The sequence below is a fragment of the Callospermophilus lateralis genome, chromosome 1 (assembly GCF_048772815.1).
Source record: "Callospermophilus lateralis isolate mCalLat2 chromosome 1, mCalLat2.hap1, whole genome shotgun sequence".
Taxonomy (NCBI): Eukaryota; Metazoa; Chordata; class Mammalia; order Rodentia; family Sciuridae; genus Callospermophilus; species Callospermophilus lateralis.
In genome coordinates, this window is record NC_135305.1 from 52,065,181 (window position 1) to 52,090,313 (window position 25,133).

Consider the following 25,133-nt stretch of genomic DNA (forward strand, 5'->3'; position numbering starts at 1 on the left):
CTCTCATGCTACCCACTTCCTCCCATTCAACTTTGTTCCTAATTCTAACTTCTAGTGAAGCTTTAATTACCTCCATTAACTAGTTGCAAGAGTAATTACAAACACTGTTTTTGGAGTCCTAATTTTTGCAGTTCAGGAAGCTGAATCAAAAGGATACTGTAAAAAATGAGCTAATCTGCTCTCTCTGGTACACATGCCCTCCCCCATTCTCACCACTGCTGCTCATTCATGTAGCCAGGACCAATTGATCCTCATCTTCCAAAGTTTGGTCTAAGCATCACATTCTCATTAGTTTCTTGACTCCTTACAGACTAAGTTCAATGTCCTGTATCTTTCTTGTAATCCTCCATTATATTTGCCACACTGAATTATAATCATTATTTTTTACCTATATTCTGTGCTTAACATTGATAGGATGCATTTCTAAGGCCTGGTACAGTCTCTGGATATATTAGTTCACCATGTCTTTTGAATGGGCAAATAAACAGTGATACAACATAAGTGCTCCAAGCTTCATCTATGGGTAGGTTAAAATTTTGGTTTATAAACTAGCACTCACAGGTGGAAATTTCTGAGTAAGTTGTCCTTAGTTGGCTCTATTAATAGCACTATCCTTCTGGTTTCTCCCTTTCCCTTCTGATATCTCTTAAAGAGACCTATGGAAGATTCACACATTCAGGCCCACCAAATCTGATGCCCCACTCTGCCTGCCACCCTGCCACTGCCCATCATCCTAGATAAGAGCCTTTACTTCACTACTAAGCCCCACTTGTGATAGAGCCAATGCGTCATGTATAGATCCTGCTTTCCTCTTCTATTATGGAGGAACCTGACCAAACCAGCTCTAATATACCTTTCAGATCTAATATTCTGTGATTCCATAAATGTTGCCCTCCCACCAAAGCTAACTGGGCTTGTGCAGTGCAAGTCTTGGCTCCATGCTTTTCTTCTGTGTAGGATGTATTTCCCCACCTAAGCCACTGGCAGGTTTGGCCATCATTCATGAGCAGGCTCATGTCCTGGAGTCTTTTATCACCATCTTGGATCGCCCCTATCTCCTCACCCTCATGATCCATTGGCTATCCCACTCTCAGTGTACAGAGTTTAGAGCTGAAATAAAGACAGAAGCATAGAGGCAGCATGACCTGTGCCAATCTAGTCAATCTTCTCTGATTAGCAGATCAGGCTCTGATTCCTTAGGCCTTTGGGCCAAGGTGGACACTGCCATTTGAAATATCCCAAGAGGGGCTGGGGCTCAGTGGTAGAGCACTCGCTTACCATGTCTGAGGGGCTGGGTTTGATACTCAGCACCACATAAAAATAAATAAAATAAAGGTATTGTGTCCAACTACAAAAGAAAAAAAGAAACATCACGAGAAAAATCATTATGGCTTGCAGATATGACCTGAGTAAATCAATGGCTGAATGACCTGGGGTTGCTGATGTGAGTGATTTTGGAACCAGGTGCCTCCACAATATGGTTCACTAATTATTGAAAGTGCTGTTTTCTTCCATATCAAGAGATCTCACTGACCCCTAGCCATCTGCAAGAAATGACCAAGATGTGAGAGGAAGGCCCAGAAAGCTCATTGGAAGACTTATCAAAACATTGTGCCACTCTCTCCTCTTACCTCATTCCAGGCAAGCATATCTTGGCTAGTTTCTCTTTAGAAGTTAGGTGCTGGAATAAAGACCAACTCATTTTTAAAAATTGACTTTATTGTTGGTTTGTTTCTGACTAAGCCTAGGCATCAGAGTGAAGACAAAATTCCAACTGCCAAGACCTTTACTACATCCATGGAAGAATTTGAGAAGAAAGTCCTTAATTCTCTTGAGATCAGGTTTAGTGCTGGGTCTTCATCAAGAGTAAGTCCTTAGAGTGCTCACTTCAGCAACACATATTCTAAAGTTGGACTGAAACAGAAAAGAATGGTATGGCCCCTGTGCAAGGGTGACATGCAAATATGTGAAGCATTCCATATTATATGTTTATAACAACAACAACAAAGAGAAAGACTTTAGAATGTTTTCTCTGATATGCAGAAGCTAGTCCAAAATAAGGGGGAAAAGAGCCTGAGAGAGTGAGTAAAGAGGGGTATGGGGTTCCATCAAAATAGAAGAAAGATCAGTGAACTAAATGAAGAAGATTGAGGAGAGAGAGAGGAAGAACAGGATAAGGGAAGAACAGTGGAATGAATCTGACCTAATTTCCCTATGTACATATATGAATATACCACAGTGAATCTCACCATCAATGTACATTCACAAGACACTAATTTGAAAAAAAAAAACTATAAATAGCAGAAATATCAGTAAAATAGAGGGAAGGAGACTGGGGGAGGGAAGAGGGGAGGGAAAAGGGAAGTACTGGGAACTGAATTAGAGTAAATTATATTCCATGTTCTATAATTATGTCAAACTGAATCTTAATGTTGTGTATAGTGAAAAAGAACCAATAAAATAAGACTTAAAAAACCAAGTGTATAGTTAAACAAGAATTAAAGAAATTTAAAACTAAAAAACAAAAAGGAGTTACAGTAGCCAGGCACAGTGGCACATACCTATAGTCCCAGTTACTTGGGAGACTGAAGCAGGAGGATCACTTGAGCCCAGGAGTTGGAGACCAGACTGGACAAGAGAGCAAGACCCTGTCTCAAAAGAGACCTGAGTCCCATAGTTGGCTTTGCATCTGAGCTTCAGCACTTCCCACATGCTATATTCTCTTTTTCTCAGTGATCTTCCTGTTAGCTCTGAAGAGAATACAATGATGGTACCATATCTAGTTCCCCAACTCCTCTAACATCCAAAGGAAATAATTTTACCCAAAGTTAACTCTAGGCATAGTCCTAGAGACTTAAGGAAACAGCACGTCCATGAATGTTCCTGAAGAATAACTAGCAGGAAATCAGTCCAGTAGGTTAAGCAAGACTAGAAGCATTAAATCTCTCACTCTGAAATATAAGATTGGAACTTTTTCAGTCCCTTGGTTATTGATTTGGCTATTTATTGAACACTTATGATATGCAAGGATATAAAACATCCTGAGAGAACAAGATGAATGGGACATGAGATATACATGGTTCCCTGGCAGCTGAGCCACACAGTCAGCCCCATTACTCCCCACCCCAGAAGCAGTGGTGAGGCAGCAGCCCAGGAAGCCTGGAGGTGGAACAGCTAGCATGGGCCAGTATGAGCCTGAAGCAAGCCAGGGCTGAGGTAAGCCAGGGCTCACCAACCTGTTTTGCCTGAGGCATCCAGGCCCAGGCCAGTGCAGATGCCCATTCCACACAGTACTAGCAGTCCATCCAAGAACGTCAGCCTCCCACTTCTGATGAGCTATGGGAAAATGGGAGCAGGGCAGACCTGAACAGGATTGCAGGGCTAGCCAATAGCATTGGCACTATTCCAAATCTGATTGGCATAAATTTGGGCCAACAGTATTAACTCAATGCCATATAAACCCCTAGACTAGCACATTTAAGCACCAACCGACTATGAGATCCCCCTTTACCCCTTTAGGAGTTCTGTTTCCATTCTTCACATTTGAATAAATCCTATTCCTTTCACTGTTGCCTTCTGTTGTCACATGAATTTCATTCTTTGGATCTGGGAGACAAGAACCTGGAAAGAAGTTGGCAGTAAGCTGCTGTTGTCTCCTGAAACACTGGAGGGCTTAACCACCATTTAGAGCTGCAACACTAAGAGTTGCAATAGCCACTCCATAGCAGTGGAGAAGAATCAGGCTTTGCTGGCTGTGACTCTTGGAGCTGATGCCAGCAGGCATTCCCTGCTATGATTAGCCACAAACACTAAAAGGGGCTTTCTAGGCTGCAGAGGCCTGCAGCTTACATGGACCTACCTGCCAGCAGAAGCAAAAAATCAGGTTCATCTCAAATTTGGTTTCAGCATGACCTTGAGAGATTTATTGGGAGTATAAGAAATCAGTTCTGCGCATAAGGTCAGGATGGACAAAGTGTTGAAGTACTTCAGAGGATGAAGTACTCAAACATCTCTAGGATCAGAAAAATTCACATGAAGGAAGTGATATTTTAGCTGACCTTTAAAGGATATGGTCATATTATTGACATGGCTTCCTGGCCACCAAGCTGGGCAGCCAATCCACTGATCCCTGCCAAGAAGTGGCAGAGGATGGGTGGAGCAGCAGAGACACAGCATAGAGGGCTGGAGTGCAGGTGCCAAGCATGGGTCACAGCCATTTGGAGCCTGCCTGGCCAGCGTGGGGTTAAAGCACAGCAGGCCTGAGGCGGGGTGGTCCAGCGCCATGCTGAGCCAAGGCACACTGATCTGTCATACCACCTGTGGCTCTGCCTGGACCCAGTATAATCAACCACTTCCCACAGCTCTGCAGCTCCAGACCCCCACTGAGCATGCACAATTAAATGACTTCAATTTCTTGCTTTCCCAGGGGAGAAAATGTAAGTAAGGCAAACCTGAATGGGATTCAAGGATAACCAATAGTATTACTTTTCCAAACCCTAATTAGCATATTTTTGGACCAACAGCAGTGACCCAAGTGCTATATAAACCCGTAGACTAGCACAAGAAAACTTGCTCTTGGGTCCCCTCCTACACTTCAAGAGTTCTGTTCCTTCTTCTATTCTCCAATAAAATCGTACTCTTAAACTCACTGGTCCTGGTCTGTGGTTTTCATTCTTTAAATTCACGAGATAAGAACCCAGAAAGAAGAAATTGACAGTGAGCTGCTGAGGTCTGTGGCAACACTTCTCATCTGCAGAAACCTGCAAACTTATACAGACCCCAGCAAAATCAGGGAATCAAGTTTTAACCTAAAAGTTAGGTTTCACTATGGTGGGCTGAAATATAGAGAAGGACCATTGATTACAGAGATAATGTGCCTAGAATACTCAATTTGAAAAATTAAAACTCACCAGATAATAGAATATAAGCACTGAAAAACAATAACCAAAGTAACTTGGCCCTCAGGCTCATCTTGTGTTCCATCTCAGCTTTCTGAGGCTCCACATAGGACAGTTAAACAAGTAGGGTAAACAGAATGCCTAGGCAGGACTCCCTGAAAGGGCCTGTGTGATTATGGAGACTGAAGGCTCTTTTCAAGGCCTGATAACTGTTGAAGTGGGTAAATCAATGTACTCTATTCTAAATACTAGGAATAGTATTTAGATTACCTCAGTTGACATAAAATTTATGTGAAATCTACACAAAACATTCATATTCATATTCATGTAAAGCAGTGCTAGTATTCAAATTCAATTTGTTGAATACAAAAGAGACACCATTTGGTCTCTTGCTCGTAAGCCAAAGGGATGAATGGATTTACCCTAAATCTTGGCAGGTCTCCATGCTAAAGTTAAGGGACAGGGTTTTTCTTCTTATGATGGTCATTGGCCTCAAGTGCCCTTTGCTTTTCTGGTACTTTTGGAAACTTTGATATTTAGGTTTCTCAGGAAATCTGGGTCCTAGGAAAATTGGGGGTATCACAACTCAAATTCACAGTTATAGTTTTTATAGTGAAGTAGCTCTGCTGCTAGGAATATAGAAGGCTTCGGAGAAACTGTGAAGCAGTCAGCTGCCACTGAAGCTGTCCCTAAAGTTCTCAGTGAGTGTGATACTTTTTCAATATTCCAGGTGGCCCTCACTGGGGAGACAGCCCAGACAGCAGAGAGGGCCTGGGTCATAGGGTTCATATAAACGTTTGATTCCTGATTCTGCCATGACCAGCTCTGGGCCTTGGCCAATTCATTTCACCTTGCCAAGCTTCCATTTCCTTACCTGCAAAACAAGACTGTTGTGAGGATTAATAATCAGGAAAAATAATGGCAGACTGCCTCATAGCAAAGACAGCTATTTGTCCTTTTATTTACAGCAACATTTTGTCTAAGAAACACTGGATTTAAATCCAGAAGATCTCAGTCTGATTCCTAATTCTACCACTTAACATTGTTGGGGAAAAAGAAGCAAATGTGTTCTAGCACCTATTTCACTTCAGACCGTGTGCTAGCTCTCTGTGTGCTTAGTTTTTCTTTAATCTGAGCATATAACCATGAAACAGGTAGAATTATCCCCATTAGAAGAAAAGTAAACTCAGAGAGATTAAGTGATTTGCCAAGGTCACACAGCTGTAGGAGATTGGACTGGGATTTCATTGTGTGCCTTGCTACAAAAACCACCAGGCTGCCTTGGAGCAGGGGTGAGGAGGAGGAGGAAAGTAGGTTGAAGATTGAGTAAAGTGCCTATTTATTAGGATTCTGTTTCCAATTCCCAAACTATTTCCCAGATTTACCAGAGATTAGCCTTGAAACACATGTAGCAATAGTAGTACCCACTCCCACTTTTATTGTTAGAATGATCAGAGTTCTAAAATTAGCAATTATCAATAAACTAGGGACACAGCAGTACTGGGGCTCTTATGAGGAACCACTCTTGCTGCTCAAATCTACAGTGTAGCAACTTTCATTTTTGAACGCTTCCAGCCAAATTTCGCCTAAAGATCAATCTCTCCAGCCCTAGAAATCTATGTAGACAGGCCTTGACCTCCCAGGTGCTGAGGAGGCAGGTACGTGCACACCTAGGCTCCCCTCTTGGAATTAATCAGACTTAATATCTACTAGTTACATAATCTCAATATCTACTAGTTACACAATCTTCATCAAATTTAATATCTGTAAAATGAGGAATGGTGGCACCTATGAGGAGTAAATGATTAAACAGGTGCACATGACTCATGTGGGGGCTGGAATACTGAACAGGAATTGGCAAACCCACCCTGGAATAGTAACTTCAGGAAACAAGGCTTGGAGTTTGGGTAATTGATAGGAATTTCACTGCACCAGGGCAAGACAGGCATGCTCGTTCCCCTGACTGGAGAGATCCAGCAGGGACAGGAAAGGAGAGCAGAAAACCCTTACCATTGAAAGATCAGACTGCCTTCCCTCCACCTTCACCCTCCATTTCTTTTTCACAGCCATCTTCCTCTGATTTGTATGGTAACAGTTAAGTAAAGTTCAGTCTTATTACCTTATGGACACTCCTCATATATTGCCTGGCATTCTGGGGTGAGAGTACAAGGACAAATTAGTTTTCTTTGACTCCTTTTGATCCCAGTTCTCCCTCTCTCTCCTTCTTGAGCTCTCCCTCCTGTTCTCTCTTCCCCACCTCCTTTTCTCCCTACCCTTCTTAATGTACCCATAACAGGCAAACCAATCAAATAACTGGAAAGCTTATTTTGAAGAAACAGGTGCAGAGACAAGGAGCTGTGAAGTTATGTATCTCAATGTTGTCTGTCTCTAGGCTCTAAATGTCTTTAAGGGAAGGAAGGAACACAATGTTGTAGTGCAGTCGGGAGCACTTGCAATCTTAAAATAATCAGAGGGAGGTAAAGCAAGATGGCAGATGAGATCCTTCAGCAACTATCTCCCCTCAGACACACTAATTTGAATAGCTACTCACACATCAAATTATCTTCACAAGAGCTAAGGAAGACAGCATAATATAAGAAAAGATGAAGATAACAGTAAGGAAACACTTGCCTGCTTCACTTCTCTAAGCAGCACAGTGCAGGTGGAGTGGAATGCCTCCTGCTTTGGGAACAGACAGGGAATTAAGTCCAGGTCCTAGACTTGAAACAGTACCATCTCAGCCCCACAACCCCTCTCACCAAGCCTATGCTCAGCTGAGCTGCTGACACTGCCTTATCCAGGAGGCTGATTGGCTCCACCACTACTCCTCCAACCTGGAGGAGGGTCCAGGAAGAGTGAGCAAAATTCCATCTGCTGGGATCAGGGCACCAATATAAGCACAGGGCTTTATCTTGGAGTCTAGTGCCAGGCCCAGCACAGTGAGACACAGCACTCAGTTAAAACTGAAAGCCCCAAACATAGGCCAGAGTTCACCAAGAAGCCTCAGACCTGCCCATATCATCAAATGGAAAACTGCATGCAGGTGGGACTGCCTCATTGCCAGCCTTAGAGTGGGTCTGGGCTCCCCTCTTCAGACTGTGCAGGTCCCTGAGTGTGTGAGACTCAGGTGCAACCAAGCTTAGCATCAGCTTCGGCAGCCAAAGAACTGCTCCATCCCTACCCCTCAACCTTGGGCAATACAACTATCCTCAGGCCACAGATGGAGCCTCCAGACTTGTGCCAGCACCAGCAGAAACCTGCATCCCTGTGGGACACACATGTATTTCAGTCTGCATTGCTGCCAACTATGGCATGAATCTTGGGTGCACCCCTGAGAGTGTGCAGGTCCTTGTGCCTGTGAGATTAAGGTACAACCCAGCTTAACGTCAACCTTAGTAACCAAAAGACTACCTCCACCAACACTACCCCAACCTCTGACAGAAAAGCATGGAGCAAGACTTTATTACTGACAGTAGGATAGGGTTCCTTAGAAGTCAGAGCTTGGCTGGTGAAACTTAATACTGGATAGATCATGAGCCCAACCCCAGACCAATGCTCAGTAACAGGCCCAGTGCAAGGCAGAGACATGCAGCCCTAGTCTACTGGACTTCTATTCCACTACTGGTGGCAGGCTGCAGCAGTCTTGGGCCACAAGTCTACCTCAGCAGTAGGCAGCCCATACTAGTGTCCTGGCCCTGGGAAGTACCAGTCATGGCAGGCTATGGGTTCAGGGTATGTAAGATTTCATAGTATTGATGGCCACAGGCATGGCACAGAAACCTATATCCTCTGAGGATATATAGACTGAAAATGAAGGGATAGAATAAGACATTCCATGCAAGTGGAATCAAAATGTAGAAATCACCATATTTAAATAAAATAAACTTTAAATCCAAAGCAATAAAAAGAAACAAGGAGGGGGGACTGTGGCTGTGGCTCAGTGGTAGAGCACTTGCCTAGCATGTGTGAGGCACTGGGTTCGATTCTCAGCACCACATGTAAATAAATAAAATAAAGGTCATTGAAACAACTAAAAAATATTTTTTTAAAAAAATGAAACAAGGAAGGTCATTATATAATGATAAAGGGGGTAATTCTGCAAGAGGAAATATAATTCAAAATATATTTACACCCAATATTGGAGCATCTGTATACATAAAGCAAATCTTAATAGATCTAAAGGAAGAGGTAGACTCCTATACAAGAGGAAAGATCATCCAAACATAAATTCAACAAAGAAACAACAGAGTTAAATCATATCCTTGACCAGATAAATGGATCTACCAGATATACAGAGAACATTCCATACAACTACAGAATATATGTTCTCATCAGCATGTGGAACATTCTCCAGCATAGGCCAGATGACAGGTCACCAAAAAAAGTCTCATCACCTTTTAAAAAGCTGAAATCATACGGAGCATCTTTTCATACAATGCAATAAAACCAGAATTCAATAATATGAAAAACTGGAAACTACACAAATACATGGATATTGAACAACTTACTCTTGAACAACCAATGAATCAATGAAGAAACCAAGAGGGATGGTTCTTTGAAACAAATGAAAATGGTAATGCAACATACCAGAATCTGTGGGATACAGGAAAGTTTACAGCAATCAAAACCTACATGAAAAAGCAGAAATATCTCAAACAGCCTATTACTGTACCTCAAGCAACTACAAAATAAGAAAAATAATTAGAAGAAATAAAAAAGATCACAACAGACATAAAAGAAAGAGACTAAAACAATTACAATCAACAAAACAGAGAACTGGTTCTTTCAAAAAAAGTAAATAAATAAATAAACAAAATTGACAAACCCTTAGCTAGACTAAGAGAGAAGACTAAGTAAAATCAGAGATGAAATGGAAACATTATACATGCTATCACACAAATACAAAGGACTATTTGTTGATCTACAATCAACAAAACAGAGAACCGGTTCTTTTAAAAAAAAGTAAATAAATAAACAAAATTGACAAACCCTTAGCTAGACTAAGAAAGAGAGAAGACTAAGTAAAATCAGAGATGAAATGGAAACATTACAAATGCTATCACACAAATACAAAGGACTATTTGAGACTGTTATGAAAACTACACCAACAAATTTGAAAACCTATAAAAATGCACAAATTCCTAGACATGTACACTTTACCAAGACTAAATCATGAAGAAATAGAAAACTTGAGATGGGCATGGTGGTTCCCAGAAAGTTGGGAGGCTGAGGTGGGAGGATCACAAGTTTGAGGCCAGCCTCAGCACCTTAGCAAGACCCTAAGCAACATAAAAAGACTCTGTTTCAAAATAAAAAATTAAAAAGACTAAGATGTGGCTCAGTGGTAAAATGTCCTGGGCTCAATGTCCTCAGTCAAGGAAAGAAGGAAACTTGAATTAGACAAATAATGAGTAACAAGATTCAATCAGTTAGAAAAAAAAAAAAAAAAAAGTCTCCCATCAAAGTACAGTCCAGAACCAGACAGCTTCATGGCTAGTTCTACCAAACATTTAAATAAAAACTAATACCAATTCTCCTAAAATTATTCCAAAAAACTACTACTTTAAAAAAAATCCATAAATAGAAGGAAGACCAATAGAGTAGAAGGCAACGAAAAGGGGGAGTGAGGAAGGAAAGAGGAAATGCTGGGGACTACTGAAATGGAGGGAATTATATTCTATACATGCATGATTATGTCAAAATAAATCCCAATACTATGTAAATTACAATGCACTAATAAAAAAAAAACACATAACAGATTATTCACCATCATAAAGTGGGATTCACGCCAGGGATGCAAGGATGGCTCAACATATACATATCAATAAGTGTGATACAACACATTAACAGAATGATCACAAAAACCAGATGAAAAATATATCTGCACTCAATATTGGAGAGTGTATGTAATAGATTTCAACAGATGTATAAAAGGCATTTGAAAAATATTAGCATCCCTTCATGATAAAAACTGAATAAATTAGGCATATAAGGACAGAATAAAGGCCATATATAGTAACCTGACAGCTAATTATATTGAATGGGGTAAAGCTGAAAGTCTTCTCTTTAAGACATGGAACAAAATAAGAATGCCCAGTTTCACCCTTACCATTTTTATTCAACATGGTAGTAGAAGTCCTAGTAAGAGCATCAGGCAAGAGAAAAAAAGGGCATCCAAATTGGAAAAGAAGTCAAATTGTCATTGTTTGCAGATTATACGATCTTATATTTAAAAAAATAATAATAATAATCCACACAAAAAAGAAAATATTGGAATAAGCAAATGTAGCCAACTTGCAGGATACAAAGTCAATATACAAATATCAGTAGCCAATAGCAAATTATCTGAACTAGAAATCAAGAAAGCAATCCCATTTGCGATTAGCTATAAAAAATAAAATACCTAGGAACAATTCAAAGAGGTGAAAGATCTTTACAACGAAGAGCATAATTTCATCAAGCATGGTGATATAAGCCTGTAATCCCAGCTACTTGGCTGAGACAGAATTGCAAATTCAAGGCCAACCTGGGAAACTCAGTGAGACCCTATCTTAAAATAAAGCAGAAAGGGCTTGGAATGTAGCTCAGTAGTACAGCATTTGCCTAGCATGTGCTAGGCCCTCGATTTGACCCCCAGTACTGCTCTCTGGGTTTAGACCTAGGTCATGCAACAAGGCTAAACACAACAAAAGGTTAGAATTCTTGGTAAACAGGGGATACACTATGATGGCTCCCTTCAGAAAACGGTGAAAAAGAAACTGAAAATCAGCGAGCACACGAAATTCAATTGTTTCTTCTGGGGCAAAACCAGGATGAAGAGAAGAGCTGTAGGGATCTGGCACTGTGGTTCCTGGACCTACAACACCACTTATGCCATCACTGTCAAATTAGCCATCAAAAAGACTGAAGAAACTGAAAGACCAGTAGAAGCTCTGTCATTTGAGACATCCCTGGCCTATAATAAGTGGGTTAATTTATATTGAGAGAGAGAGAGAAAAAATGAAAAGTATAAATCATTGATATAAGAAAGTGAAGAGTATACACAGAAAGCCCATGGATTGGGAGAATCAATACTGATAAAATGTTCACACTACCCGAAGTGATATATAGATTCAATGCAATCTCTATCAAAATATCAATGACATTCTTCACAGAACTTTAAAAAATACTAAAATTTGTATTAAAAAAAAATAATAAAATCATCAAAGTAACCTTGAGCAAAAAGAACAAAGCAGGAAGCATTCCACTACCTAACTTCAAAATACACTACCAACTTCTAATCATCAAAACAGAATAGTACTGGCATAAAAACAGACATATAGACCAATGAAACAGAAGAGCCTAGAAGTAAACCCACACATGTATGGCCTACTGATTTTCAGCAAAAGTGCTACAAACATGCATTGAAGAAAGGACAGTCTTTTCAATAAATGGTGCTGTGAAAACTGAGTGTACATATGCAGAAGAATGAAACTAGACCCCTATTGCTCACCAACTCAGAATGGGTTAAAGACTTAAATGTAAGACCTGAAACCATGAAACCACTAGAAGAAAACAGGGAAATGCTTTAGGACATTGGAATGGGCATCAGTTTTTAGGATAAGACTTGAAAAGCACAAGAAACAAAAGCAAATGTAGAAAAGTGGCAATATATCCAACTAAAAATCTTCTGCCCAGCAAAGAAAACAATCAACAGACCATAAAGACAACCTACAGAAGAGTAAAAACTATTTGCAAATTATACTTTGACAAGGAGTTGATGTCCAGAATACATAAGGAACGTCCCCAAACACAATAGCAATAAACCAGATAGCCCAATCAAAAAATAGGCAACATACCCAAGTAGATGTTTCTCAAAAGACATACATCTACAAATTCAATGCAATCTCTATCAAAATATCAATGACATTGTTTTTCATATATCAGGTATATGTAAAAAATGCTCAATACCACTAATCATCAGGGAAATACAAATCAAAACCAAAATGAGGTATCATCTCATACCTGTTAGAAAGGTTAAAGATAAGTGCTGGTAAGAATGTGAAGAAAAGGGAACTCTTGTACAGTTGGTGGGAATTTAAATTAGTATAGCCTTTATGGAAAATGATATGGAGGTTCCTCAAAAAATTAAAAATAGAACTGCTACATGATTTAGCAATCTCACTACTGGATATACATCCAAAAGGAAATCAATAAGTCAAAGAGATACCTGCTCTCCCATGTCTATTAAAGCACTATTCGTAACTGCCAAGAAATGGAAACAACCTAAGTATCCATCAACTGATAAAGAAAAGAAAATGTGGCACATATACACAACAGAACACTATTCATCCATAAAAAAGAATGACATCTGTCACTTGTAACAACATGGATAAAACTAAAGATTATAAGTAAAATAAGCCAGACATGGAAGATAGAATGATGGTCACCAAAGGCTGGAGAGTAGCAGGAAGGGAGAGGTAGGGAAAGGTTGATTGGTGGGTACTAAATTAGAGAAGAGTAATAACTTCTGGTATGCTGTTACATATTAGCTTGACTATAAATAAATATACATTTACTGTATATTTTTAAAAAGCTAGACTTTGTATATTTACATCACAACGAAATGACAAATGTTTGTGGAAACAGAAGTTTAACCCAATTTAAACATTACACAAAGCATACATGTACAGAATTATCACATGGCATCCTTATTAACATGTACAATAAAATTAATTTTGTCTAACAAAAAATTATTAATCAGGGCTGAGGTTGTAGCTCAGTGGCAGAGAGCTTGCCTTGCACACGTTGAGGCACTGGGTTCAATCCTCAGCACCACATAAAAATAAGTAAACAAAATAAAGATATTGTGTCCATGTATAACTAAAATATATTTTTTAAAAAAACTACTAATCAGAAATTGAACTGAAACTTTGCCTGGTTGATATTATTTTAAAAGTCAAAAGGCAAAGGAATTCAGTTCTAGAAAAGCAGCCATAACTTTGGATCTTTTCTATTCTGACCACAACTACCTGGAAATAACAACAATCCCAGATACAGAGGGGGCAAGGTAAGGAAATGAAGATAATCTATTATTATTAGCTTGATATCCTAAGATACTTTCCTGGGATATCATAAATTGTGATTTGTGTGAGTAATAAAGCATTCATAGAGAGATTACTTCTAGGGGCTGGGGATGTAGCTCAGTAATAGAGAGCTTGCTTAGAGGAAAAAAAAAAAACTTTACTCCTACACTTTGAAGCAGTAATTCTGTAACCATCAAGCCTGCCCATTAAACCCTGGAGAAAGTCTCTTCCAATGTAGCTGCTCATACCCAAAAACACACAATTTGAGGCCAAGAAATCTGTGTTATAACTAAAGTGGTTCATTAAAGCACTGAGATATTCGTTCCTGGATTTAAGTTCATGAAGTAACATTATTTCCAGGCTTTTCATTCACATTTATATTCATACTCTTTGTGCCCTGATATATAGACACCATAAAAAAACACACACATTAAGTGACTCAGGTTTAATGATTTCATAGTTTATAATCATCACTTGAACACATCACTTCTGTTCCATTTAAGTCTGCTTCACTGTAAATAATCCAGGTCATCTGCCCTCCCACTAATAACATTGTTACCTGTTTTGCACGCCTCAAACTCTCACAATACAGCCCTTTATGACCAAATAATACACATATATCAGTCCAGTTAGCAGCCAAGCATTGGTCTTTCAGGTCCAAAGACCTCTATATATAATGAGAGCAGAATGGGGAGTTGATACTGTTTGGACCCAAGTTTTCTGAGAGCCTCCTTTCCGTTGCCTGAAGAACAAGGCATCTTTCCTTAAGGGGCAGAATTAATCTATTTATGTCAAGATCCAATGGGAAGAAAGTAACCCAACCCAGCATCAATTGAACTTCTACCACTTTCCTGTGAGGGTCATGGCATTCTTTTGGAATCTTCTGCACATCTCTTCCCTGTCCCTACAAAAGCAAAAACATCTGGAAGCAACTCTTAGCAGGAAACCCTTTTATCCAAGCAGGATTTGTAAGAAGCTAGGTTTTATTTCTTAATGAAAATACAATGTTGAAGGGAAGATAGTAAAGTTATTTGCTCAAAATCTCAGTCCAACATAGAGTAAGGCAGGGACCAGGGAGAAAAGTCTATTTTAACCCAGCCCTGGCCCAAAGTTGGTCATTCAGAAAATCTCTAATCATAAACTAGTGCTCATAGTCCTCTCCAGGCCTCTCTAGGTTGATCTAGACAACAAATGGTGTGTTGTCTAGATTGCATGCCTATCTAGATTAGACTTTCCAGTTCCGGGATGGACTCACTATTCCTTGGCCCTTTGGACTCTTAGACAAAACCTCTCACAAGCTTTCCAGCCTGGCTTTAAGTCCCCAGAGAATCGGGGCAGTAGTGGACCAGACTCAGACTGTGATGAGATGGAGTGAACAGCTAGTCGCTGTACATGTTCAGAAATTAACTGAACTCCTCTGGAGTCACACTTACTCCTAGCCCTGGACTAGGATCATAATATTAAGACAAAACATATTATTTTAAAAGTTCTTAACACTTTTGCAGACTTGCACCTCTGGTCCTAACCTCTCTCTCACCTTCCACCCCCCCTCACATACACACCACCAGAAGATGCTGTCCCAACACTTTCCAATATCTCCTAGGCCCAGGATAAAGCAGCATTAATGGCATTTGGCAGAGAATCCCATCCCACATTGAAGACTCCTCCTTGGAGTTCAACACAATGAAGAAATAAATGATAACACAAGAGGCAGTAGCAATCAGAACCTGCCTATTCCCACACAAAAGAGGCACAGAGATTTCAGGTGTTAGTGAAAATGGTATCATCTCTTGCCAGAAGGCCACCAGCTGCCACCACTTGGGAGCCTCATTATCACTTGTTTCTCCTCTGGACTGAAGTGCAAGATGGTCAGTATGGCTGTAAGAGTCTGCTGGCGGCCCAGGCTGTCAGGCAAGGTCAGGAAGCGGTAGATGATGTTTTTGAGGTATTCTAGGTTAGCTCCCTCCCTGCTCCGGTCCCTGATGTTCTTTTCAATGTGACTCTGCAAGGCTCCCACCTCCTCTCGATGCCGCTCCCCTTCCTCCAGCAGCCGATCCTGCAGCTGGTGTGCCTCTACCTCCAGCCTGTGCTTCTGCTTCCTCAGGGATGTGATCTCTACTTCCTTACGGGCCAACTGCTCAGCATACAGGAAGAAAGTGGGCTCATTGGCTGCTGCAAGCTGCAGTGCTTGGGTCAGGCTATCTGGGGAAGATGTGTCAGTTGAATCCCTGGAAACCCCACTGACCACAGGGCTTCTGCGTCCTGGTAACCCAGCAGACAAAGCCACTGAACGCAGTTGCTCCAGCTCCAAGTCCTTTTCAGCAAGCACAGCAAGGGCCCTGTCCCGCTGCTTGTGCAGCTCCTCCTCCAGTTTCAGCGTGCGGTCCCTGAAGTCCAGCTGGCTGCGCTCCATCTGCTGCCGGTGAAGCTGCTGCACCCGGGCCAGCTCCTGCTTCCAGTCCTCAGCCTCCTGCTGGTGCTGGCGCTCAAGCTCCTCACAGGACAACCGCAGGGAGATATACTTCTCCTTCAGCTCTGCAAGCTGTTCCTGTGCTGCCTCCAGTTCTTTAGCCAGATTCCCATCTTTGGTATTCTTGCTCTTCAGCACAACCTGAGCCCTCATCTTATAGCGCTCAAACTCTTCCTTCAGTTGTTTTAGCTCCTGTTGGTAGTAGAGTGCAGTGGCCTTCTCCCCATCCGCAGCCTCGGAGCTGGGCATTATCTCCAGGTCACAGAGCTTCTCCACATCCAGGGTCACCTGGCTTTTCCTGGCTGCAACCTGCAGCAGCCTCTTCAGCTTCTCCATCTTATCCTTGAGGACATTGACATCCAGACTGGACTCATCTCCATGGCTATCTAGAGGGGACCGGCTAGAGGCTGCAAGAGCCAGGGTCTTGTTCTCCAGGTCCAGCTGCAGAATGCGCTCCTTCAGCTTCTGGATAGTCAGCTGGTCCTTCTGCTTGGCTTTCTCATAAGTGCCCAGCAATTCAGACACCTCAGATATTTGATTCTCTAGGGCTGCAACTCTCTGCTCTTCCACCTGAGACTGCTGGCGGAGCTGATCCTCTACAAGGGCTGTCTGCAAAACAAGGGAACAGACAAAAATGCATCCAGAAAAGCCATAAAGCCCTACAGCAAACTTTGGGAGAAAAAAGCAGGACAGGGGAGAAATAGGATCACAGGATTGGGGTGGCCTGATAAGAATGGCAACTGGAGATTTTTAAAGCTAAGCACTTTTGTATAGCTTCTGCTGTTCTGTTGAGTTTTCCATTTTCCACAGAGCTCACATATAAAGTATGTTCCTGTTGTCTATCATGTGGTTTCCCCAAGTTCTATTAAGAAATCATTACCATTCTCTGCTTTTGCAACATTCCTGGAAGTTCAACAATGAGTTGGATTTCTCTCTACATTGAAAGGAAGCAGTATAAAGGAGCCCTTTTCCAAAACAGGCAAATGATGACTGAGAGCAATTACAAGAGGTTATTTCTGCTGCAAAAATCCTCTTTGCCCCCTTCAGTCATTCTGCCTAGAGGCAAGTAGCTCTAGGTATATATACACACTACCTTTCACTGTACAGCTGCCACTATATTGCTTCACAGAGAACAACTAACTGGTAAGATGCCAACACTCCAAGGCTCAAAACTGTCTGGCTTAGACTCAGCCACTCTCAGAAACTCCACATCCTATTGGATACTCCACACACTCTGAATACTATCAACACCACACAGAACAGGATTTCCCAGGACTCACTCGTGGAAGCTTTTAGATAGCCATCAGAAATGATAGTAGTTGAGAAGACAAACAATAATTGAATTAAATGACTAACATTTGAAGAAGATAGTTACCTTCCTTATTTCCTGCTGCAACTGAGCCTGGAAGTGGCTCTTAAGGCAGGCAGCCTCTTCCTGAAGCTCTTTCAGCCGGGGATCTGGCTGATTCCTCTCATCTCGAATGGCCTGCAGCTCACCTTTCAGCTCCTCCACTTCACGAGTCAGCTGCTTGGTCTGCAGTTCAAATCCTTCCATCTGATCAGCAGCATATGCCCGCCCTGCCAGGGCTTCTCTGGTCTCTTCTAACCGAAGCTCCAAATCCTGGCGCTGGGTCCTCTCCTCCTGCAGCAATTTCTGGAGCTCACGCAGCATCAAGGCATGGTCAGTCTGCTCTTGGGCCCGATCATGCTGTTGAGTTATAAGTCTGGCTTTGGTTTCTGCTATCTGTTCCTGCAATCCCTTCAATTCTCCCTCCAGACGGCCCCTCTCCTCCTCTGCCTTTTTATTGGCATCCTCCAAGTCCTGTTTCATCTTCTTCTTGTCAGCCAAATAAGAAGCCTCCATACGGGACTTCTCCTGGGTGACTGTGGCCAAGGCGCTGGTCAAAGTAGCCAACTGAGTCTTCAGCTGGTGCAGTCTTTTGTCCACCTCACTACCAGCAAAGAGCCCATCCCCACTGCTACTGCTAACGCCACTCTCTGATCCACTGGCCTCTTCAGACTTTGGAACTGGTGGTCCACGGGCTGATCTGTCATCTTCTACCCCACATTCGCCCTTGGTGCTAGTGAAACTGGCTGCAGTATCTAAACTGGTGGCGGTCCCAGTGCTATCCTCGCTGTGAGTGGAGCATCTGTCATCCACTGAGTCAGGAAAGGTGAGACCTGAAGGCGGGACACCTGCAAGGCCTACATCGGCCTCGTGGGATACCGACAGCACCTTGATGCTGGCCTCTAGCGCCTCTTTCTCCTTAAGCAGGCTTTTATAGGCGCGGACCACATCCTTTAGCCGCGCTTGGTACTGGAGAAGCTGCTTCTTCTGCGTCTCTATGGTTTCCAGTAGGTCCTTCTTGCTCGGGCCACCCCCGAAATTCATCCCAAACTTCTCCATGGGGGTTCCCAGCAGGTTGCTCCACGTCAGCGTTCGGGAAGCCCGGGAGAAGGCCGCGAAGACGCGAGCTGGGGCTGGAAACGCAGCAACAAGGGCTGTCTGACCACAGCCACACACGAGTTCCACCGGGCGGTCCGCGACTCGACGCGGTCCGGGGACAAGTCTGGCAGAAGCGCCCGCCGGGTCCCAGGCGGCGGGGACGGGAACGGGAGCGGGTCCTATCCCGTAGGCGGGGCGCCGCTGGCACCACCCGAGCGCACAGCCCAGATTCGCCCTCACTGGCTAAGAAGCCGCTCCGCCCTCTCCGCTGGTCCGGGGCCACCGCAGCCCGGGCCCGCCCCCTCGGCCCACTGTCCACCAAGGGTTTACGCCGCACTGGGTCCCATCGTGACTTCCTAACTACCACAGCCGGCCTACAGCGGCGCTTCCGGGTCCGCTGGAAGTGACGACAGTTTGACGCCAAAGGCTCCGCCCCACAAGGGTGAGAGGTGGGCGGGGCTCCTTCAGCGGGTTGGTGGGAGGCGGCCTGTTGAAAAACCAGCCCTAATGTGACCCGCAGTGGACAGGCTTTGGGTAGAGTAGAGCAAGCAAAGTCTAGGACGCTGAAGTGATGGTTTGGTAAGGTCGACCAAGCTTGCTCTCGGGCTACGATCAGCAAGCGACAGGGGGCGACGTCGCACTGCGTTCTTCCCAAACACCCGCGTGAACTATCCAACTATTTGGAGCTGACTCTCTTTAAGACCACAAAAACTGCATCTCTTTCTTGTACAACATTTGGCATCTAATTAGAAAGTGCTACAATAGTACTCCTACTTAGTTTTGCTGAGTTGATTCAACAAATATTTATAGAGGGCACTCTGTACCTATAAGGATCCATCCTGAATGCCAGCTATATGTCCAGAAGCGTCATAAGAGTTTTGCTGTTTAATCTTCACAAAATAACAATTAGCACTAGTAAGGAAACTTAACGCACACAGAAGATAAGTAACATGCCCAAGGTCACACAACAAGTAAGTTTAGAAATCCTGTCTGACTGACTCTCATCATACTAAGTTTTGTGCCAGGTGACAACATCATATGCCCTTGCCCTCAAGGAGCTCACAATCTAGTGAGGGTCCAGACATGCAAATAAGTAGGTCCTGCTATCATATAGTATGTATGGCTATATTCAAAGAGGGGGTAGGTTTATCTAGGGGAGGCACAAATGGTCTCAGGGAAAATATTTGGGGATTTGAAGGATGAATAATTATTGCCCATCTAATTAGAGATGAGGGAAAGCAGCATTCTAGGTGGGTAGAAAAGACTGCAAGGACTTCTGGGCTATAAGAGAACCTGACTCACCCAGGAAGCATTAAGAATCTTCTCAAGGAAGTAGCTTAGGTTATGGGAAGGAGGTGACAATAAATAGGGCTGCCACTCAACTTAAGGCATTTAGATTTTATCCTGGGTAAGGCATTAAAGGATTTTGACTCTCAAGAGGTGGACATCACCAGACTCGTATGACATTGTAGGGGCAAGAGACCTGTGAGGAGGCTTTTCAGTCATGGAAAATGATGGTAGTAAAATAGGGTAGTGATAACAGGAATGGAAAAAGAAGTTGATAGAGCTTAGGATGTAAAATTGACCTGATTTGTTGGCTGCTAACTCTTAGATTGGGAATCTTTGAAATGTACACTTTGACTTTTATAAAAGCCTTCTTCAGAATTCAAGACTATGACTGAAGAGTGAAAGAAAATTATGCAGTCACACACCTGGTTCCCTATAAGGATGGGGCAGGCCCTGGAGGTCTGTTTAGACCCAGGTTTTTAATAGCCTTGATAACATCCAGTGGTGTTATACAAAATATTCAGTGGCATCATTTCCTCTTTTTAATCTTCACCATAACCCCTTAAGTTAGGACAAATATGTCTCTTTTTACAAATGAGAAAATGACAAAAGTTGTGGGGATCATTGAAAGCAAATCCTCAAAAATATAGCAGACTTGATATTTGACCTAAGGCCTGAAATAGTGCCGGCACATAGTGGGCAATTAGTAAATATTTGTTGAATAAGTGAAGAGTTTTCAGACTCCCAGGTCAGCTCACCTCAAGTTCATGAGCGACTGATTCTGGGAATCCAGAATAGGCATACGCATACCCTTGCTCTACTGAACAACCTAATAATCCAGTTCAACCCAACAATTACTGGTGAAGCACATAAATGTAAATTACCATGCTTAGATGTTAAAATAACATTACATATGAAGTTCTTTATGACTAGGGAAACAAGATCCTCAAAAAATCCTGGATAGATGTGCAATAATAATACAGGTCCCCAAGTCTGGCAAAGAGAACTTCAGAAAGGCTTCCTGGCCTCAGATGGAAAGGAAGTGTTCACAGGGAGATGAAGACAAGGTGGAGTTCTCCAGTAGTGGGTCTGCAATCACTCTGTCCAAGGCTGGCTTCCACTGGTCCTGCAGACTGGGGATCTATGAACCAGGTGGTTTAAGGAACCATGAAAGCTCGCCCCCAGGCACAAGTCGTGGAGGCACCTACTGCACACAGAACACTCAGCCGGAGCCCAAAGGGCAAGAGAATACTAAGATCCCTGCACACAGCTTTCAAACCTCCTAAAAAAGGGGGTGCAAACAGTCAGTGCTACTAGTTCCCAAAAACTTAACCGGAGCACAGAGTGGTCTGGACGCAACAATTCCAAGCCCAACAGCCAGCCATCAAATACAGGGGTGGGGTCCGCTGTGAGCCTTTACTCAGCTCCCCTGGAGCTGCAGATCCGACGACTACAGCCCTGACAGAAACAAGGGGCGACTAGGTCGGCCCGCGGAGTCTAGTACAGCTTCTGTTCCGCCCGGCGTCCGGGCCTGGGGGCGGGGCTGAGGCGGGCCCGGAGGGGGCGGAGCCGCGTGACGTCCACCGGGCCGGGACGCGCGGAGGCGGCGGCGCCTCTTCCTGCTGCTGCTGCGCCCCATCCCCCCGCGGCCGGCAGGTTCCAGCCCGTACCCCGCGTCCGCGCCCGCGCCCCCGCCCCCGGGCCCCGCCATGGGCCTCACCGTGTCCGCGCTCTTTTCGCGGATCTTCGGGAAGAAGCAGATGCGGATCCTCATGGGTGAGGCAGATCGAGTGCGCGGCCCGAACCTGGGCGCCGGCCTCGGCGCAGCCCTCTCGCCCCCGCGTCCCTTCCAGCCCAGCTCACCTGGCTCTCTGACCTCGAGTCACCCACCTCCTAACCCTCCGAGGCCTCTGCTTTGAAGCGGTCGGGGTCCGCAGCGCCGCCTTCGGGGCCTGAAACCCGGAGCTGCGGGCCTGGGTGGGGTGAAGCTTCCTCCGCCCCAGCCCGGCTGCTAAGAAGGGAGGATTCTGCCCTTGGAAATGACTTTTTAAAGGAGCTCGGCCTTCCTCCCATGTCCCTCATCTCCCAGTCCTGTCCCGTCCCTAGCCCACTCTGTGGGCAGCAGTTGGTGCAAGCCACACAGACTGCCCTGAAGGCCCCGAAGGTAGAGAACAGCGCGCACCTGGAGGCGCTCCCGCTCTCCGCCCCCATCACCATCAGCTGTCCAGGCTTCTACCTTTCCCTCGTCTCTAGGGGGCTCCCTCGCTCCCGTCTCCATCTCTGTGCCCCTCTCTGTTGCAGTTGGCTTGGATGCAGCTGGCAAGACTACGATCCTGTACAAACTGAAGTTGGGGGAGATTGTCACCACCATCCCCACCATAGGTGAGCCCCCAGGGTGAGGCAGGGAGGATCTGGGAGCGCTGTGGCGGGCCTTCTCCGGGTCTGCTGAGGCCCTTATCTGGAGCTGACCATGACACCAGATATTGCTACTTGAGAAGTGGGTCAGCATATCTCTACATTGCCTGATGGTGAGGGAGGCGGGATGGATGTGGCCTAGCCCCGCCTCATCTGTTGACAGCCAGTCCTCCTGGGTCCTGTTTCCCTTGGCCTTGATCATTGCCTTCTGGTTTTGTAACCCTGTTGAGATCTGAGTAGTTTTTAGTGAATTCCTTCCTTTCAGGACTTTTTCTCACCCACTTCACCCCACCCCCATTATCTGCAGGCTTCAACGTGGAAACAGTGGAATATAAGAACATCTGTTTCACAGTCTGGGATGTGGGAGGCCAGGACAAGATTCGGCCTCTGTGGCGGCACTACTTCCAGAACACTCAGGTGGAGTATGGGGGGGAACTCCCCAACCCCAAGAAAGGAAAAACTATTAGGACTAGGTGAACTGAGCTTTTGGCTATAGGCAGGGTCCATAAGACAGGAAGACCCACTACCACCCACTTTGCTAGCTTAGACTCTGCTGATCCTTCAGAACTCACCTTAGTCTTGTTCTTAGGCTTAGCTACCTTAGACTTCTGGGAAGCAGTATTCTGAGGCCACACTGCTTGATTTAGCTCCTTAGTATCTTTCCCTGATCCTTGCTCATCTTTTAGATAGACTGCCTCCTCCGAGATTGGAGGCTGTATCCTTTACAGGGGTTTCTCTAGTTTGTGGCAGGACTTATGCAAAGTCTTAGTGGAAGTTTACCAGGTGAGAAGAGCTGACATAACTAAAGATGGGAGAAGAGAGAAAGGCCAGATTACACAGTGTGACCCAGGAGGGATTGATTGCTTCTCCTTCCTTTCTTCCTTCTCAACCAGGGCCTCATCTTTGTGGTGGACAGTAATGACCGGGAGCGGGTCCAGGAGTCTGCTGATGAACTCCAGAAGATGGTAGGTACCCAGAATCCTAGGGACTGAGCCCTAGGCTTGGGGACAGAACAAACTCTGTGGTGGTATGGAAGTCTGGGAACTCCCAAGTATCAGAGGCCAAAAATGTGATTTTTTTTTTTTTTTTTTTTTTTTTTTTTGTGGATATAACATGTTGTGTCTCTCTGTTGGCACAGGACAGAATTTTTTTCATGAATTTTCATGCCTTCACATCTGAGCCTAGAAGATGGTGGAAAGAGGTGGCGAAAATGGCTCCTCACATTCTTGCTTTTTCCACTTGGAAATTGTGTTATTTTGCCTAGGGCAGGTTCTCAAATTAGAAGACCTTTTCTAGACTTAGTTTAGGCATCCTCAAGTTTATTTATAGCTCTTGATCTTGTGTTTAGCAGTAGACTACCATGCTACTGTGTTTTTCCAACAGAGAAGCTAGAAGGTAGAAAGTGGAGGCTTCCCAACACACCCACCAGAAGAGAACCTGTGGACCCAGTGGGGCCACCAGTTCTACCTTCTCTCTTCCCCTCCCAGCTGCAGGAGGACGAGCTGCGGGATGCGGTGCTGCTGGTGTTTGCCAACAAGCAGGACATGCCCAATGCCATGCCTGTGAGTGAGCTGACTGACAAGCTGGGGCTACAGCACTTGCGCAGCCGTACGGTAAGGATCCCGCTCTGCTTACACTATACCCTGCCTCTCACAGGAGAGCTGCAGGCTGTGGCAAGGATATAAAGAGACCCCTTTTCTTCCCTGATGCTGACCTCTTTCTTTCCTTCTTCCCACAGTGGTATGTCCAGGCCACCTGTGCCACCCAAGGCACAGGCCTATATGATGGGCTGGACTGGCTGTCCCATGAGCTGTCAAAGCGTTAACTCACCAGGGGCAGGCCCCTGCTGCCCGGAAGCTCCCGCGTGCATCCCCGGGATTACCAGACTCCCGGGCTCCTCAGGCAGTGCCCTTCCCTCCCACTCTTCCCCCCCACAGACAGGCCTCTGCTCCTGCTCCTGCCTGCATGTTCTCTGTCGTTGGAGCCTGGAGCCTCACTCTCTGGGCACAGAGGGGTCCACTGTCCTGCCTCCTGGGACCTGCGGAAGGGCTTCCTGGCCAAGGCCCCCTCATCCAGAGGAGGAGCAGGGATCTGGGTTTACTTTTGTTTTTTCTGTTTTGGGTGTACCCTTGGGGCCAGGTTGTGGGGGTGGGGGGAAGTGAGGGCTCCGGGTGGTGCTATGATGTGGAACTGGATATTGAGTAATAAATTTGCTGTGGTTTGTACTTTGTGTTGTCTGTAACCTAGAAGCTGGATGCTGGTTCATTGGGTACAAAGAGACAATATGGGGGAGGCCCAAAGCAGCTGTGGCTGTAGGGCCAACATACATATGCATACACACACTCATCAAGCTCAGCTTCTCCCTCCTTATTCTTGGACTGGAAATATATAAGGTTTTCAGTAGAGGGAATTTCCTTCCTTCCCCTATTCCGAGGGATGTCAGCTGCCGATAATAGAATCTACCTTCTTGGTTCTGTAAACTACCCATCCTAGCTGTACAGAGTAATAGTTTTTCACAATTGCTTTACACACAGTGAAGGGAATGTGTGTTA

General features: G+C 44.4%; 3 protein-coding genes and 1 non-coding gene across 4 annotated transcripts in view; 2 read left to right on the forward strand and 2 right to left on the reverse strand.

Annotated features, from left to right (window-relative positions):
- The window catches only part of Znf800 (zinc finger protein 800), a 211,603-nt gene extending 189,484 nt beyond the window's left edge, over positions 1–22,119 (reverse strand). Inside the window, exon 1 of the mRNA XM_076834278.2 lies at positions 22,030–22,119. The gene's annotated coding sequence lies outside the window, so the exon portion shown is untranslated. The remainder of the gene's footprint in view (positions 1–22,029) is intronic.
- LOC143383949 (U6 spliceosomal RNA) lies at positions 1,880–1,986 on the forward strand. Its single transcript, XR_013089225.1, has one exon. It is a non-coding gene; the product is annotated as a U6 spliceosomal RNA (small nuclear RNA).
- On the reverse strand, positions 14,405–19,221 carry Gcc1 (GRIP and coiled-coil domain containing 1). The gene is made up of 2 exons (XM_076834257.2): positions 17,809–19,221; positions 14,405–17,042 (listed from the first exon to the last, which is right to left on the reverse strand). The coding sequence occupies exons 1-2, from the start codon at positions 18,838–18,840 to the stop codon at positions 15,747–15,749; spliced, it is 2,328 nt and encodes a 775-aa protein (XP_076690372.2). The 5' UTR covers positions 18,841–19,221; the 3' UTR covers positions 14,405–15,746.
- Positions 21,762–24,806, forward strand: Arf5 (ARF GTPase 5). Its single transcript, XM_076834310.2, has 6 exons — positions 21,762–21,942; positions 22,468–22,548; positions 22,889–22,998; positions 23,475–23,546; positions 24,069–24,194; positions 24,320–24,806. The coding sequence occupies exons 1-6, from the start codon at positions 21,876–21,878 to the stop codon at positions 24,404–24,406; spliced, it is 543 nt and encodes a 180-aa protein (XP_076690425.1). The 5' UTR covers positions 21,762–21,875; the 3' UTR covers positions 24,407–24,806.
- Positions 24,807–25,133: the final 327 nt, after the last annotated feature.

Coding starts and splice junctions, on each gene's coding strand:
- Gcc1 (XM_076834257.2), bottom strand. CDS start 18,840: ATGGAGAAGTTTGGGATGAATTTCGGGGGTGGCCCGAGCAAGAAGGAC. Junction 17,043..17,808: donor TGCAGCAGGAAATAAGGAAG/GTAACTATCTTC, acceptor CTTGTTTTGCAG/ACAGCCCTTGTAGAGGATCA.
- Arf5 (XM_076834310.2), top strand. CDS start 21,876: ATGGGCCTCACCGTGTCCGCGCTCTTTTCGCGGATCTTCGGGAAGAAG. Junction 21,943..22,467: donor GCAGATGCGGATCCTCATGG/GTGAGGCAGATC, acceptor TCTCTGTTGCAG/TTGGCTTGGATGCAGCTGGC. Junction 22,549..22,888: donor CACCACCATCCCCACCATAG/GTGAGCCCCCAG, acceptor CATTATCTGCAG/GCTTCAACGTGGAAACAGTG.